Here is a 17695-nt window from a genome sequence, read left to right on the forward strand (position 1 = left end):
TGTAAATAAAAGGACAAGAATTATCAGCTACATAAATATGTAATACATTTCTGATTAATAACACTCTTTTCTAATTCTGTCTTGTTCCCAGTTTGGCTCAAGCTGGCAACAAACAAATGAGAGTTCACACACAGCTTAATTCCATTGTCCAGTTAAATTAAATGTATTGCATATACAGTGTGCTTTATACAACCTTTAAAATCCATAGTCGGTCACCGTTTTTCCCAATCATCCTGCAAGACAGCCTGTGGGACACGAAGTGGTGGTTTTTGATATGGGTGACATGGGCTGTTACCAAGGGTGGTGTTCTGGGAATATATCCTACCTCACAAACCATCCTACCCGTTGTTTCTGTGCATATGCTGTGCGTAACACAAACCCCTAATTTACAGGGGGTTAGGGGTTGATTAGTCAGAAGTCGCGTCAAATTATAATAGGGGTAGAAACGATGTGCCAAAGTAGGTCGGTTTCTCAGAACAGCGGCATCATGGGCATCGGCAAAAGAAGTTTCTTGCACCCATGCTGCCCTGACATCATGCCAGCGCATTTTGGGGATTGCATAGGCACCGATCACCGATCGGACAAACGTCATAAATTCTGACAAAATGAATTGCTTTGGACTGCACTATCATTGGTAGAAGATAGGGGGATAGAAAATGTGCCAGTGAGCGTTAGGTGATCCAACTTTCCAATTGCCGTGCTGAAAGACTATTTCAAACAAAATCCAACAGCTTTATGACACTGAAGCAAGCAAATTTAGATGCAATCCAGACAGCCCTGCTAATATGGAGGAACAACTCCAGGAGCAAACAAGACTGGGCGCCACTGAGCAGCCACTTCCCTGATGACCTACAAAAGCTGCTGATGAAAACAAGCGAGGAGGAGCAGTGAGCATATAGGGTGGGCAGTCACATTCTGTTTTACTAGAATTTTACTAGTAAGCAAAGGCATATAGATGACTTTGTCCTGAAAAGAGGCTTATGCACCTCTCAAATGGCTCTAATGGCCGGTATTGTATACAATATTTACATAACATTATGTCAAAGATAACAGCAAGCCTCACTCCAGAGCATGTCCACTGTAAACCTGAATTCATGAACTAAATCATCTGTAAACTTTGGAAATGTGTTATTTTGAACTGAAAAATAAAATGTTTTGGATTTAATCTAAAGATTTATTTGAACTTAAGGACAGAAGCCATTTTTAATTTCCTATTTGCACATCGTTTTTTGTTTAAATACTAGTAGCACTTTAATTTGTTTTACCTAACATTTGTATTCTTTTAATTTTTTATTCTTTCAGTTCTATTGATTAATGTTTAAAATATATTTGTCTATCATTAAATTCTTATGTTTTATCATTCATTTAATTTGCTGTGGGATGAGACAATAAGGTAGCATCACGATTGGGCACACTTGAGCAGGTGAGGTGGAGCCTAGAACAGGAAGTTTGTCTACAGGAAGTGGCAGATGAGAGTTAGTGAGATAATTATTGACTAATCAAAAAGTTAATGACCTGAAAGTAGCACAACTTGAGATGTCACATGATTCAAATCAGCCAGGCCTTTATTTTGAATGGACCCACCACAAGCCCAAGCTTTGTCTTAAATGCAGTGTTTTTCTTCAAATAAATAAACACAATTATAGATATGGTTTTTACACTATTAACTAACCAATATTGTGTTTGGCTTTATTTACAGAAAAAAAGTATTTATTTTACTCCATTTGGTATTGTAATCGATTAATGGCAATTTCCTAAATAACTAATTTCTTACAAACATCAGGACAAGTTTTAAGCTTTTAACACTTTAATTCATCTATTTTCTTGAATTTGGTGCTGCACCACTGCTTTACATAGCAATGCTGTTGCAGGGAGAAAAATAACTGGAAGAAGCATTCTTATATCTTTAACAGTCTAACAAAAGTTTGCCTAACAGGGGGAGAAACAGAGGATACAGTATTGGACCGTAGCCTAAATCCAGGATAAAGAGGTTCAGTAATTGTAATTTTGAGGGTGTGGAGGTGGATGAGATTGTCTGAGATTCTGTAGAAGGACACAGTGCCAGCAAGACAGTCCACATACACTGCTACTCTGTTAGAAACAGAGGAGGAGGAGATGCGGCATGTTTTTTGCTTACTGTGCCACACAGAGTAACCACTGTCAGAGCACCTCAGACTCCAAGATTGATCATTTGATCCAAACCCACAGTCTGTTATGTGTCCTTTCCTTCTGATTCCTCTGTAACTCACTGATATTTCAATGTCTCCTCTCCACTCGACCTCCCAGTAACAGCGACCAGTCAGAGGATTTGTGCAGAGCAGCTGAGGACAGTCATCAAATCTGTCTGGATGATCAGGATATGACTGAATCTTCTTCACATGTGTCACCTTCCTGTTGTTGTCAGTCAGTTTGAGGTTTTTATTTACTGTGTTTTTGTCGATTGTGAGTGGACAGGAATCTGATGGAGAGAACAAACACAATCCAGCTGCAGTTATTGATCCATCATCTGTTCATTGATTGACACTTTGATGACGACTCCTGACATCAGAGGTGTGAATGAGTGATGTGACAGTTTGAAGATGGTTGAATGTGTGCTGCTTTGTTTTCATGAATCACATTAAAAACACACTTACACTTCCTCAGCCCTGGTGTCAACCATTGTTCTCCAGCAGGCTCCACCCTGAAAGGAGGAGAGGGTCAGACCAGCACAGTCTCTTTCAGCATGCACACAAGGCTCATACACATAGTTTATTATTCTCTAATAGTAATAGTAAATGAGGAATAGAAATAAATGCTTTCATCATGGCCAGAGTGCATAAAAAAATAACCACCTAAGGGCCAGATTAACTAATGTGTTGCTTCAGTCCAAACTCAGCAAAGTACTGTCAGGATTTGCAAGATTGCATGTAACATGTGGGAACTGATATTTTTGCACTAACCGCCTTGCATATAAACTTCTGGAAGTTCCTTTCTAAAGCTGCAAAATATGGGTGAAAAAACTACTTAGATCAACTGTGCAAACAGGTGTACTAATGTTTGCGTCATGCTGTTTGCACCAATATTTATTTGACATGGCAGCAATTATTGCTTGCACACGTAAAAGTGTGTTCTAGAAAAGAGAGATGTTTGTCCACTTGTGTCAGTTTATTTGAAATACCAGAAAAAGCTCTTTTAAAACATACATATTACACGGCGACCTAATTCTAAACTCGCTCACTGAACTCAGAGATGACTTGGGACCTCTGATTAAAAACTTTCAACTCTTTCATTCTTGGTATCAGGTTTTCTGTGGGAGAAATTTCATAGCATGAACAGTGAGGTTCAAAGTGAAACGGCTGAAGAAAAGAGAGGATGATAACAGTAACGACTTTGGACCCTGTTCTAAAAATAATAAGGCCCTTATTAGTCATCATGCAAATTCAGCTGCTAGCACTTTGTGAGATATTAATCACACACACAAACTTACAAAGAGGTCTGCAATCTGTAAATCTTTTTTTTTTTTCATATTTCATCTTTTTTTTAAAGATCCAGCATGGAAAAATGGTGGTACGGTAAACACACAGTGTAGAGTTAAACTTTTGTCAATCGGGGATTCACACAGGCAATCGCATCCACACCTACAGCAGATTTAGAAAGCCTGACAACATGACAGTATTTCTTCCTCCTTTAGACACTGTATGTGATTTCAACAGGCATCTCCATACCTGATATCCATTCTCAGCTGCTTCAGCTGCTTCTCTCCTGCCTCTCCTGGATGGTTATAGCTCAAGTCCAGCTCTCTCAGTTGGGAGTTGGAGCGCAAAGCTGAGGCCAGAGAAGTGCAACCATGCTCTGTGATTAGACAGCCTGACAGCCTACAGACACACAAAACAACATGACAGTGATTGCCTCATGTTATTGTCCAAGTCTTCACTGTGGTTCACATTGTTGTGTGTTGTGTACACATTTAATAATATACAGATATAGATATATCATCTTTACCCAAGATGCAGCACCTTCCTGTTAAAAGTTCTCCACAATCTCACAATATTGTGGCAAAAATAATCTTATATTGCATGCTGTTGTCATACCCCCAGGAAGTAGGTCCAGACTATGGTGTGTGTACATATATATATATATATATATATATATATATATATACACATATATACATATATATATATATACATATATACATATTTGGACAATGACACAAGTAAACTATTACAGATATATAATGGACATGGACATAATGTGTAGACTCTCAGCTTTCATTTCAGGGTATCCTCATTCAAACTGGATGAAGGGTTTATGAGTTTCAGCATCCTTAACATGTCCCAACATGTTTTTAAATGGAGCAAAAGTAATTGGAGAATTGACTCAAAAGCTATATCATGGGCAGATGTGGGCAATTTCTTCAATATGTCATTATCGGTTAAGGAGATAAAAGGCCTGGAGTTGTTTTGAGGTGTGGTGCTTTCATCTGGAATATTTTAATGTAAACAGACAACACGCAGCCAAAGGAGCTCTCCATGAAGGTGAAATAAGCCACCTTTAAACAGTGAAAACAGAAAAAACATATCCAAGATTTTGCTACAATACCAGGACTAGTGAAATCTACAGTTTGGTTCAACGAACGAACGAACGAACGAACGAACGAACGAAGGAAAGAAAGAAAGAAAGAAAGAAAGAAAGAAAGAAAGAAAGAAAGAAAGAAAGAAAGAAAGAAAGAAAGAAAGAAAGAAAGAAAGAAAGAAAGAAAGAAAGAAAGAAAGCAAGCACTGGTGAACTCAGTATTGCAAAAAGACCTGGACATGCACAGAAAACAGCAGTGGTGGATGATCGCATGATCATTTCCATGGTGAATAGAAACCCCTTTCACAACAGCCAATCAAGTGAATAAGACTCTCCAGGAAGTCGGCGTATCAATATCTACCATAAAGAGAAGACTGCATGAGAGTAAATACAGAGGGTTCACTGTAGGGTGGAAGCCACTCATAACCCTTAAAAATAGAAAGGCTAGATTGGACTTTGCTAAAAAACACAAAAGAAATCCAGTACGGTGCTGTAAAATCATTCTTTGGACAGAGGAAACTAAGATAAACCTCTACCAGAATGATGGCACGAAGAAAGTATAGAGGAGGTGTGGAACACCTCATGATCCAATCATACAACATCATAAAACATGGCAGAGGCAGTGTGATGGCTTGGGTGCGCATGGCTGCCAGTGGAACTGGGACACTAGTGTTTATTGATGATGTGACACAGGACAGAAGCAGTAGAATGAATTCTGAGGTGTTCAGAGTCGTACTTGCCTGCTCACATCCTGCTAAATGCAGTCAAAAATGCAGTCGATAGGGTGGTGTTTCATAATACAGATGGACAATTACCCAAAACATACAGCCAAAGCAAACCAGGAGTTTATTAAAGCAAAGAAATGTAATATTCTTGAATGGCCAAGTAGGGCACCATGAGTTCAAGACTTTGGCATTTTCCTGCCAGCAAATGGGTTTCAACCAAGCATTAGAAATGAACATTTTATTTTCAATTATTTCATTTGTCCAATTACTTTTGAGCCCCTGAAATAAGAAGATTGTGTTAAAAAATCATTTAGTCCCTCACCTTTTTTATGCAATCTTTTTGTTCAACCCACTGAATTAAAGCTGAAAGTCTCCTCTTAAACTGCATATGATTGTTTCATTTAAAATTGATTGTGGTAATGTCTGGTGTCTGTGGAGGGAACTGAAACTTTGAGTTGCCAAGTAGCAGCCAAGAAACTTCTAAGATTTAGAGAGTTTTTCTAAAGAGGACTGGAACAAAACCCCTCCTGAGATGTGTGCAAACCGAGTGACTAAACTACAAGAAACATCTTTCCACTGCTTTGCCAACAAGGGTTTCTCCAAATACTAAGTCATGTTTTGCTTTTGGATTGAATACTTATCTCATGCAATTTATAACTCTTATGTAATGTGTTTTGTTTTTTTTCTGGATTTTTGGTTGATATTCTGTAGGCATTCATTTAATCAAATGACAATAAAATTAAAAACTATTAGTTTTTTTGTAAGTGAACAAATGTACAAATTCAACACATAATTAATTCCCCTCAATGTATATCAGTTACCCCTAACCCTTGTTTTCACTATGCAGTTTTATGTAACAACGTCTCACAGAATTTTTAAACTGCCAGAACGGGATAACTAGAAATTCTTGGTGGTAAAGCTGCCCTGTCTTGCTGTTTAAGAATGACAGAAGGTTTAGATAAGCAGAAATATTTATAGACAGATAATTTCAGAAAATAGCTCTTGTTTGAAACAATCTGCTGAATTCTTACCTGAGAATGTGGAGATTACACTGCAGACTCTTCAATCCAGAAGATATTAGCATCACTCCTGAATCCTTCAGATCGTTGTTATTCAGGTCCAGCTCAATTAAATTAGAGGACTCCAGGCTAACTGAGGATAGAGCGCCACAGCTTCTCTCTGAGAGGTTACAGCCACTCAGTCTGAAAAGATAGTAATGTAAATTTTGTACATTTTTATTCATTTACTGTATAAAGATGGCAATGCATTTAAAAATATATATAACTTACAGAGCTTTATTGGAAGCTTTGACCACTGGCATCAGTCTCAGAAGAGCCTCCTCTGAAGCAGCGTATTTCTTCAGGTCAAACTCATCCAGATCTTCTTCTGATGAAAGTAAGATGAAGACCAGAGCTGACCAGTGAGCAGGAGACAGTTTATCTGTAGAGAGACTTCCTGGACTCAGGGCCTGTTGGATCTCCTTCACTAGAGAACGATCATTCAGTTCATTCAGACAGTGGAACAGGTTTATGCTTTTCTCTACAGACAGATTCTCATTGAGCTTCTTCTTGATGTACTGAACTCTTTCCTCATTGGTCTGTGGACTTCTTGTCTGTGTCAGCAGGCCTTTCAGGCGACTCTGATTGGTCTGCAGTGATAGACCCAGGAGGAAGCGAAGAAACAAGTCCAGGTGTCCATTTGGACTCTGTAAGGCCTTGTTCACAGCAGTATTGTAGAAGTCTGCCCCAGGTTGTTGTTCTTCCAGCAGATTGACTCCAGAGTTGATGAAGGTCAGATGGACATGAAGAGCAGCCAAAAACTCCTGAACACTTAGATGGACAAAGCAGAACACCTTGTCCTGGTACAGTCCTCTCTCCTCTCTAAAGATCTGTGTGAACACTCCTGAGTACACTGAGGCTGCTGTGATATCGATGCCACACTCTGTCAGGTCTGATTCATAGAAGATCAGGTTTCCTTTCTGCAGCTGGTCAAAAGCCAGTTTTCCCAGAGACTCAATCATCTCCCTGCTCTCTGGACTCCAGTGTGGATCTGTCTCAGCTCCTCCATCATACTTGACCTTTTTCACTTTGACCTGAACCACCAAGAAGTGGATGTACATCTCAGTCAGGGTCTTGGGTAGCTTTCTCACCTCTGTGGTTCTCAACATGTGCTCCAGAACTGTAGCAGTGATCCAGCAGAAGACTGGGATGTGGCACATAATGTGGAGGCTTTGTGATGTCTTGATGTGAGAGATGATGCTCCTGGACCGCTTCTCATTAGCGAATCTCTTCTTGAAGTATTCCTCCTTCTGTGGGTCAGTGAACCCTCTGATTTCGGTCACCATGTCAACACAGTCCGAAGGGATCTGATTGGCTGCTGCAGGTCGTGTGGTTATCCAGAGGTGAGCAGAGGGAAGCAGGTTGCCCTTGATGAGGTTTGTTAGTAGCAGAACCACAGAAGTGGACTCCCTGGGGTCAGTGAGGATTTCTGTATTGTGGAAGTCTAGAGGAAGTCGACACTCATCCAGACCATCAAAGATGAACACAACCTGGAAGTCTTCGAACCTGCAGAATCCTGCTTCTTTGGTTTCAATAAAGAAGCGATGAATAAGTTCCACCAAGCTGAACTTTTTCTCCTTCAGCACATTCAGCTCTCTGAAAGGGAATGGAAATATGAACTGGATGTCCTGGTTGGTTTTGTCTTCAGCCCAATCCAGAGTGAACTTCTGTGTCAACAAAGTTTTCCCAAAGCCAGCCCCTCCCATAGTTAGTACTTTTCTGACTGGTTGTTCTTTTCCAGGTGGGACTTTAAAGATGTCTTCTAATCTTATTGTTTCTGGTCTGTATGGTTTTCTTGATGCTGTTTCAATTTGTCTGACCTCATGTTCTTGATTGACCTCTGCAGTCCCTCCCTTTGTGATGAAGAGCTCTGTGTAGATCTGATTCAGAAGGGTTGGATTTCCGGTTTTAGCAATTCCCTCAAACACACACTGGACCTTCTTCTTCAGGTTAGATTTAATTTTATTCTGACACATGCTGGAGAATCCTAAAAGAATAGAGAAACAACATTTTGTGTATTCAAACACACGCTGGAACTTGTTCTTCAGAGTAGATTTAAATTTAAGATGACACTTGTCAAGTGCTGCTAATAGAAACACACAAATATGAATGATTTTTGGACTGTTGTGGTTGTTTTATTCAATTTCGGATGAGCTTTTTTTGTTGTCCATCCATCTATTTTGTGCCACCTATCTAGGTCCAAACCATGGGGGCAGTCTAAGTGGAAATGCTCATCCCACCATCACCTTAAGCTCTTTTGTGGAGACATCAAGGCTTTCCCAGCCGAACCCTGATGATGGTGCATGCATATACATGATCTACACGTCTGTAGATTCTACAATGTAAACTTTGCAAGTGGCCAGTACTATTTCCAGCGTGTATATAGACTGTGCAAATGCAAAAGTTTCCACTTCTCCAAAAATACATAGAGGTTAACAACAGTAATAAATGGACCAATCACAGTAGTTGCAGGCTGCATCAGCACAAGTTGTAGGTACATTTTTAGGGAGACGCATATGAAGTTATGGCTTAAGTTATAGTGTGGGGTTTCGGAAAGGTTTGCAGTTGTAATGTACCTACAACATAAATTTAAGATAGAGACATGATTTCCACTTAATGTCAATATAAATTTTAATTCTATAGCACATTCACTTCATTGGCTGCCCGTGCATTTTAGGATCCATTTTAAGCTGCTTTTATTTGTTTTTAAATGTTTGTCCAATGCTGCCCCTGTGTACCTCTCTGAGCTTCTTCATCCATACATACCTTCCCGGTCCCTCAGGTCGGCAGACCAGCTCCTCCTGAGCGTGCCCAGGACTAATCGTAAGCTCAGAGGGGATCGGGCGTTTGCTGTGGCAGCACCAAAATTGTGGAATGAGTTGCCTTTACATGTTAGACAGGCACCTTCCTTATCTGTTTTTAAATCACGTCTTAAAACATATTTATTTACCTTGGCTTTTAGCACAGCAGGACTTGTTGATGTCTCTTAATACGTTTCTTATTAATTATATTATTTTTAATTTTAAGATATTTTATATGTAATTTAAACTGTTTCCTCTCTGTTTTATATTTGTAGCACTTTGGTCAACATAGTTGGATGTAAAGTGCGTTATAAATAAAGATGCTATGCTATGCTATTTAAAAGCAAAAAAGGCTTTTTTAAAGCAAAGCCCATGAGGGAGGATGCCAGTTTCCATTACTTGTATCCACAGTTTTATTCTTTTAGCCTCTGGGCTTGCCTACAACTGTCCTGGACCTGGGTGTCTTCCAGATGGTGAACACTGTTCTGTTCCTCATAGATAAAGTCTGATAACCACAACAGTCCAATAAGAGAACACAATTCAAGTTCAGATTGGACAGGCCATTCCTCCCAGTGAAATATAAAAATAGTATATGAACAGTAAAATCCAAGGGAATTACAATGAAGTCCCCAGCTGCAGTAGGTTTTAGCACCATAAAAGGCATTTCAGGACAATCCCTCATAAGGAAACATCATTTTCATTCATCGGGAAATTATCAGTGAACCGGGACCTAAAAGCCAAAGAGGGCAACTCAAGAATGGATTAGAGTCAGATCACTTCTCCAGGGGAAATTTCTAAACTGGAAATGGTTAAACATAAATGGATGGACACACACACACACACACAACAGACAAAGGTTAGTGCTCTAACAAATAACGCAATAATATATTAATAACAAAATATTTGATCTCACCTAAATGAGCAGATGGCCCAGAGGACAAACCTAGCTGTCGGGAAACTGTAGGATCAATGGTTCGAAGGTGACTGATCATTATCCTGCAGGCTTTTTCTCCCTTTTTCTTCACGATGTCAATGAAGTCGCGTGCCTTGTCTGCTCTACTTTGGTTTATTTCCTGTATCCTTTCTTTCTCCAACTCATTCAAGACATTGTCTATTACAAGGGCTTCAAGTAGCTGTGTGAGATTTTCTGCTGTCACCCTCTCCACAAACTGTGTTCGCATTCTGGCAAGCTCCTTCTCTGTGGAAAGAAATATAATAAACTGAAATGAAGAATTTGTTTTTGTTTTGTTTGTTTAAATAGTTGATTTGTTTTTGAAATAACAAGTTTAGTAACTCAGTCAGTCAGCTCAGCCAACATAGATTTAACAGTTAATGCTGGGCAGACACTGTGCGATTTTTTCAGTCGCGCGATTCAGCTCCTGCTCAAACTGCACGGTTGACTCGCAGGGGTTAGAAGTTCATAGGTCACGATGCAGGGTCTCACACTATACAACCCGATGCTCTGATGCGACCTGAGTGCTCACACTGTGCGTCCATAAAATTAAGGTTATAACAGAAATTCTGTCGCTCTCCCTCTCTGTCTTTCACTCACACAGACATGCACCACCACCATCAACTTTGCTAAATTGCTAATGAAAAACATTGATCAGGCAGCTGTGATTGAGCAGCAGTGTCGATCCACCTATCTTCACGGTTGTTGTGGTTGTGATAATTTTGTGAGGCCACATCTAAAAGGCTCGGATGAGGTTGCCATAGTTCTACAAGTTGTGCCTCCATCGCTTGTGTCCAGATCACACGCTGCACTGCCGTGCTGCGCCGTCTTTTTCGCTGACATTTGTGTTTGCGCGTGCGCAGTGTGAGAAACTGCGGTGACCTCACGACCAAGCGATTGATGATCGGGAGCTGGTCGTGAGGTGTTAATCGCTTCTCGTTACCCCACGTATACTACACAGTGCACGACGCACGATGAAGGCCAAAATCCGGCCGATCGCCAAAACGGTCGCACGACTCAAAAATCGGCTCAAAATGGGCCAAAAATCGCACAGTGTGAGCCCAGCATAACTCTCTATGAGTAGCCTCTGCAAACCTCCAGTGTAGTGAAGTCTGCTTATATGTATCATTATTTTAACAGATAAACTTGTTCAGTGTTACAGGAGTTTATCAAAGTGAACCTTGCAGCAGGCCAGTCTAACCTTGATAGTACCAGTTTTTAAGTAATATAGTCAGTCTGTGGTAGGACTCGACTTAAGCGGTCAAAGAATTGCAGGAGACTGATGCTGTCCAGTGTAGCAAGTGATTTATTCACCATTTTGTGGCCCAACAATATTTACAAAGAAACAAATAAGAAACTCAACTCTATAATTAACTCAGTTCAAATAAACATAACTGAACTTAAATCAACAGAAATTAAGGTCAAACTGCACACAGCTACACTGACCTGAACCCTTTCCCCCCCGAAACACCTGAGTTTAGTGATGGCCCGCTTGAAGCTGAAGCTCCGGTGCGTGTGTCAAAAAAATCAACACACTGCTTCAGAAGCACTGTGTCGAAGCTTGATTCGTTTGGCCAGAGTCACGTGATCAGTGACGTCCGAAGCTTCATTTAGAGCCTAACTGCTTCGGTATCTGATTCAATGGTTTATAAGCAGGTGAATCATTCGCGGGATTTGTGGAGTGTTTTGATGGTGACAGATAGCGAACCACTGATCATTCTACTGAGAGATTTGGAGCCAGCGAGGAATAGAGGAGGTTCTCTTGTGTGGGAGAATTTTGAGTTGATTTTTGTCAATCGGGTGGGTTTTCCAGCTTTGTGTTCTGGCTGTTTGCTTTTGTTTTGTGCGTGTTTATTATATCTGAAAACGGGAAAAAGGTAAAATGTCAAACATTTATTTATTCTCTTTATCTGATCGTCCGTGGGGCCCAGGTAGACTGTATAACTGCATCTCTACCAGTTTCTTTGCACTCCAGCCTCTTCTGTTCCATGTGAAGGGATTTTCCTTAAGGCAGGAGAAATTATCTCCACGAAAAGGAACAGGTTCGGCCATCGCACACTAGAACAAATTCTCTTTTTAAATAAAAATGGAAAAGGGTTACCTTAAATGCATCATGTTTTTAATTTGCAAGTTCATAAGCATTTTCCTTTTCCATTTCACAATCAATTCTACCCCCAGGTCAAAAATATGTCTGGGGAAGTTTCCCTAATATAATAGTATTTATAAATACACCCGTCTAGCGATTAAATGCATACGTGCATGGAGGCAGGACCTCACAGCTGAAGCATACTCCATAATGTGTTGTACATTATTATATGTATATATTATATGTAACGTGGTATTTTTCAATTATTGTATTTACCAACATCAAGAAGTCACAAGCAAAGAAAGACCACACCATGGAGCATAACAAGGAGGGTTTACTGGTCAAAACTATTTATTAAACAAATATAACACGTTTTTTTAACCACCAAAAAATACACGTTCAAAGCAACACAACGGCGGCCCAATATCAGACAGAGTGGGCAATCATTATGAAGCGGTTGGTTTTATTTTGTGGATTCAAGCTGCACTTCATATTTTTGGCCACCGGATGTCACCAGAGAGGACTGTGTTGAAAAGCTTCGAGTAATGAACCGTTTTTCAATACAAGCTTCAGTGCTCCAGAAAGCTTCATTTGGCCATCACTACCTGAGTTCGTCTGCTTAAATAGTCCACTTAACCAAACAATTTCTCCTCTGGACTATTCCATTCAGTATGTAGGTAAGATGAACATGATTATAGTCAAACCTCTACTACTCCTCTTTACTGGCAACAAACTCTGTGGTGTAATCAATACATATCACAACAATAAATCTATTTCTTTATAAACCCTCTAAAATCAACTTTATTAAATTATAAGAATTCTTCCCCTTCTGCACTTTGTCTCTTCCTGTGACCTCAGATGAACCCAGAAGGTATAAAGCAGGAAGTAAAACTACATTTCCTCCTTTTGCTTCTGCAAGACAGGTAGGTAAGGTAAGTTCGAAACAATACAAATTAACAGTTGAAATAAAGAACATGTTAACTTAACAAACTTGTAGGAATTGATTTAAACCAAGATGTTATATTATATAATCTGTAAAAGTGCAAAACATAAACAAACCCGGGATAGTAGATGTTTGCCTATTGCAGATTACATGTGAAATATGGTTAAATCAAAACAAGAATGTTAACTAAGAATATAGACAAATGGTCTTCTCACCCACTTTGTCACACAGTCCATAGCTAAATAAAGGATTTATATTATAAGTGTATCCCACTTCTTTTTGGCAAATGGTAAATAGACACTTCTTATACAGTGTTTTTCTACTTTACCCAAGCACTCAAAGTGCTTTACACAACTATAGAAAGCAGAAAATTAACAAGTAACTTTAGAAAAAGGCATGAAAATAATGATATGACACCACACGCACATAATGATTTGTGCTGGAGTCCTTGCATTTAATTTTCATATGGATGAGACCCAAAAACTTCACATTATTTTACATTTAAAATATATTTAATGTAATATTTAATGTGTTACACAGGTAGGTCTTTCTTTTGCTGTTCATGTACTTCTGGCTCTTATCTATGAATTATTACTGTCAATAAATTCCAGTCAACTTGCCAGTAACTGCAGATAAAAAAAAATCAGCCTGCACAGCAGAAAACGGGGTATTTATTCATGATGCACCTAAGTACTTATGTTAAAGTGAACTGTCCCTATTAAATAAAAGGTAAATAAACATAAATTTGATTTCACTGAAATTTAATACACAGTTACTCGTTTTATAGAAAAAGAATTTAACTGCTAACAAACACGGGCAGGGATAGCTCAGTAGGTAGAGTGGCGGCCCCATGATCGGAAGGTTGGGGGTTTGAATCCACTCAATAAGTACCCTAGGTACCCCTGAGCAAGGTACGGTCCCTACACAGTGCTTCTCGGTGCCCTATGGCTGCTTCAACTAATATGTAGTTATTTTTAAAAAAGTTGCCAACTTTAACTCTCATGTATGTATGTTTATGTATTTTGGTGAATAAACCATAAACAATGTCTGTACACGAAGTACAGAGTGCTCTATTATTCTAAGAAGACTTTTTTGTTTCATGTTTATTTGTCTTACTTACATCTTGTCAAATAGCCTACTGGCTCCTACCTGCTGAGCAAGCTGCTTGGTTTGGCGAATCCATCAGCACACTCCTCTACGGTCTGCTACAGCTTTGCTCTAGAACAGAACACCACAGGAGATTTTCAGATTGTAGAGCTATTTAAGCTGCTTTGGGATTCTACTTCTATCGCACTGTATTCTTATTCATTCAGTTTTATTTATATCACACAAATCCCAACAACAGATGCCTCAAGGTTCTTTATATTGTAAGGTAGACCCTACAATAATACATACAGAGAAAAACCCAGCAAACATATGAAAAAGTTTTCCACATTTAAAAAAAAATCAAAAAAACGAATTGTCCTATCAGGTCTTTCCCCTCAGATCCTGTCTTAGATCACATTGTTCATCCTGTTTGCCCAGTTTTCTTTGTGAACTTTGAGCAGGTGTCTCTCTCCTTTTTAATTGAAATAGTTCAGCATGTGTGCTGATCTGTTAAGGTGACAGCTTCCTACCCTGTCTCCTCAAGGATGTTTTTAATAGGTCTACTCTTGAGCCATGTATCACTGGGCTAATTAATGCCTTTCTGATGTCTGGCTCTGTCCCAGTTGCCTTCAAACATGTTGTAGCACAGCATGTTTGTAGATCTGCAGACCTTAGCACCCTTCTGTCACATCTTCAATTGTATTATTAAATTTATTGCAAGCACAGTCTTATTTTTGAGTCTTTTTCTTTCTAGAGCACAGGACAACTTCCTTGCACCAAGGAGCCAATTAAGACCGTGCACCATAAAGCCTTCCAACATGACAATGACCCAGGGGATAACCCCAAAGAAACACAGATGTGGCTAAAGAAGAAGTAAATTAAGGTCCAGGACCTCAGAATAGAAAATCTGTGAAGAGCTGAAGCTTCAAGATGCCAGTCAGCAGGGAAGAAACCTGAAGGATTTAGAGAGTTTCTGTAAAAAGGAGTGGGACTAAATCCTTCCTGAGATGTGTGAAACCTGGTGACCAAATATATGAAACATCGCTGTGGCGGGGGCTTGGTCTTTGGCCTGCTGCAGAGGAGGGGTGATGCAGCGAGCTCACAGGGCGGCGCAGAGGTGGGAAGGAACAGGTGTGCGGAAATGACTTGATGAGGAGAGACTTTTCTTATGTCTTGCAGTGAGAAGAAGCGGTAGAGTGACAACAGGAGTGACAGAGGGGCAGGAGCCAGAAACTGCAGGGACAGTCCTGATTGTAAATAAAACACTGTTGAACTGACACACGCAGAAGTGTCCATCTGTGGGTCGTGTGTCACAATCCTACTGCTGTGCTTCATTCACTCAGTGACATGCAAATCAAACCAAATCATGTTGCAGGAACCCTCACTCACCCGTATGAGCCACGCTGTCAGCTTTTTGCCTCCTACACTCATAAAAATTAGTCATTGGATGAACTCAATTTGATTGATGGCAGGTTTTCCACGTAATACGTTTATTTTGGTTCAACCAAATCTACATATATCATGACAATTTAATTCAATTTAGTCAGTAGAACACAATGTTTTAAATACATTTAAAAGGAAAAAAAATACATTAACAAGATGTGAAAGGATATATCAGGATACCAGAGTTGCTGCCGTGAGAGAGACTGATCGTTAAAGCCAGGCACAGCCAGCAGTTGGTTGCAGTTACTAATGTGTAGGTAAATAAAAACCATGTTTCATTTGCAGACTTCATCCTTCCTGATGTGTGTGGTGTCAGGTCGGATCCTCTCTGTATCACACCTCTCATCATGCATCTTGTTTTCATTTCATTAAGCTGAATTAAGTTTTTAGTTTCCATTTGGTTCCAGCCTTAGAGGAAACGAAACTAATGACACCAGCACAGAGAGGCTGTGTGCTGAAGAGCCCTAAAGCCAAACTGGCCCTTCGCCAGGTGTGTTTAACTTCCACAAAGCATCACAGTGTGAAAATACTTTGTTATATGTAGTATTTATAAGTATTTTTCTCAGCCGCTGACACGTAAACAATCAGCATAGTGTAATATGAAATAACCTAGATTTAAACTTAATGTACTCACATTGATTTTAAACTTGTCTCAGTAAGAGAAGTGATCCAAAAGTTCCAGTCAAAGGAGATTGCAAAGAAAAGCGTCTGGACTTCTTTGAGTTGCTTGAAGACGTTTCACCTCTCATCCGAGAAGCTTCTTCAGTTCTTAGGTCAAATGGTGGAGAGTCCCAGATATAAACCTAGTGGGAGTTTCCCCCCACAGAGGGACAAAAGGACTCCCTGATGATCCTCTTATCGCCTGAGCCAAGGTGGGAAACTGGGTGTGGGTCCCAATCAGCCAGAGTTTCTGGTGTGTTCATTGTGAAACCTGGCCGCACCTTATCATGCAAATTCCTGAGGTCAGATGGCCCAGGATGTGAGTGGGCGTTAAGGCGTCTGGGGAGTTTCACACCTTGGCTCAGGCGATTAGAGGATCATCAGGGGGTCCTTTTGTCCCTCTGTGGGGGGAAACTCCCACTAGGTTTATATCTGGGACTCTCCACCATTTGACCTAAGAACTGAAGAAGCTTCTCGGATGAGAGGTGAAACGTCTTCAAGTAACTTAAAGAAGTCCAGACGCTTTTCTTTGCAAGCTCCTTTGACTACGATGACCTGGATGACTGAGAACCTTCACAGACAAAAGTTCCAGTCGAACAACTTACAAACATTACAGACTTTAGCATTGTTAAAGTACCATTGTGCCTATGTCTTATTGCTACATGCATTAAATAATTAAAGTGTGAAATAAAAAATAAAATAAAAGCTTACAGTTTATTTAAACACAGGAGAAGACGATGACTCTGCACTCCTCACTGGGAAAGACTGGAACATGTGAGCTCTTCCCTTGAATGAGAGACTCCTCCTCTGAAGGAAGGACGGGTAAGAGGGTGGAACCAGTGTTGCCAGCTTAGCGACTTCAGACCCCCTTAGCGACTTTTTTTTTTTCTAAAAAGCGACTAGCAACAAATCTGGCGACTTTTTCCAGTATTATTGGAGACTTATTTATGACGACTTTTTGACGTGAAAACGCGTATCGCTCTTACGCTCAACAAGCAGCGGTGCTGCCTTGGGCACCTCGCCCGTGCCAAAGCGCTCACAGGTGGAGGATAGTCCTCCCCCAGCTGCTATCAGGGCAGAAGACGTTCACACCTGTGAGTTCAAACGGCAAATGAATCGCGCATGGGCGAAGCCGCTGCTCCCGCACTGACTATAACCAGTCAGTTCTTTTACTGTTATGCTGTTTTGTGGATCACAAGGTTTAAAACTACTTATAAACACACACTCTCACACACAAAGTAACTCCACCAGAATGCCAGTTTCGGGTCACTTTTGCCGGTCCAGGCCCGGATAAAGGAGCAGGGTTGGAATTGTGACATTAAAAAACAATAATTTCTAAAATAAATTTAATTTGTAGTTCTAAATAAATTCTAACTGCATTTAGGAC

At 40.1% G+C, this 17695-nt stretch overlaps 1 protein-coding gene across 1 annotated transcript; it reads right to left on the reverse strand.

Moving 5' to 3' along the window:
• Positions 1–1063: 1063 nt before the first annotated feature.
• On the reverse strand, positions 1064–17122 carry LOC147301684 (protein NLRC3-like). The gene is made up of 8 exons (XM_086284202.1): positions 17020–17122; positions 14269–14337; positions 10052–10336; positions 6569–8324; positions 6311–6481; positions 3705–3854; positions 2634–2680; positions 1064–2458 (listed from the first exon to the last, which is right to left on the reverse strand). The coding sequence occupies exons 2-8, from the start codon at positions 14300–14302 to the stop codon at positions 1899–1901; spliced, it is 3003 nt and encodes a 1000-aa protein (XP_086140328.1). The 5' UTR covers positions 14303–14337; positions 17020–17122; the 3' UTR covers positions 1064–1898.
• Positions 17123–17695: the final 573 nt, after the last annotated feature.

Source organism: Aulonocara sp. 'chitande type north' Nkhata Bay, linkage group LG23 (assembly GCF_057382095.1).
Source record: "Aulonocara sp. 'chitande type north' Nkhata Bay isolate Kocher_YH1m ecotype deep benthic linkage group LG23, A_spYH_male_GT1.1, whole genome shotgun sequence".
NCBI lineage: Eukaryota > Metazoa > Chordata > Actinopteri > Cichliformes > Cichlidae > Aulonocara > Aulonocara sp. 'chitande type north' Nkhata Bay.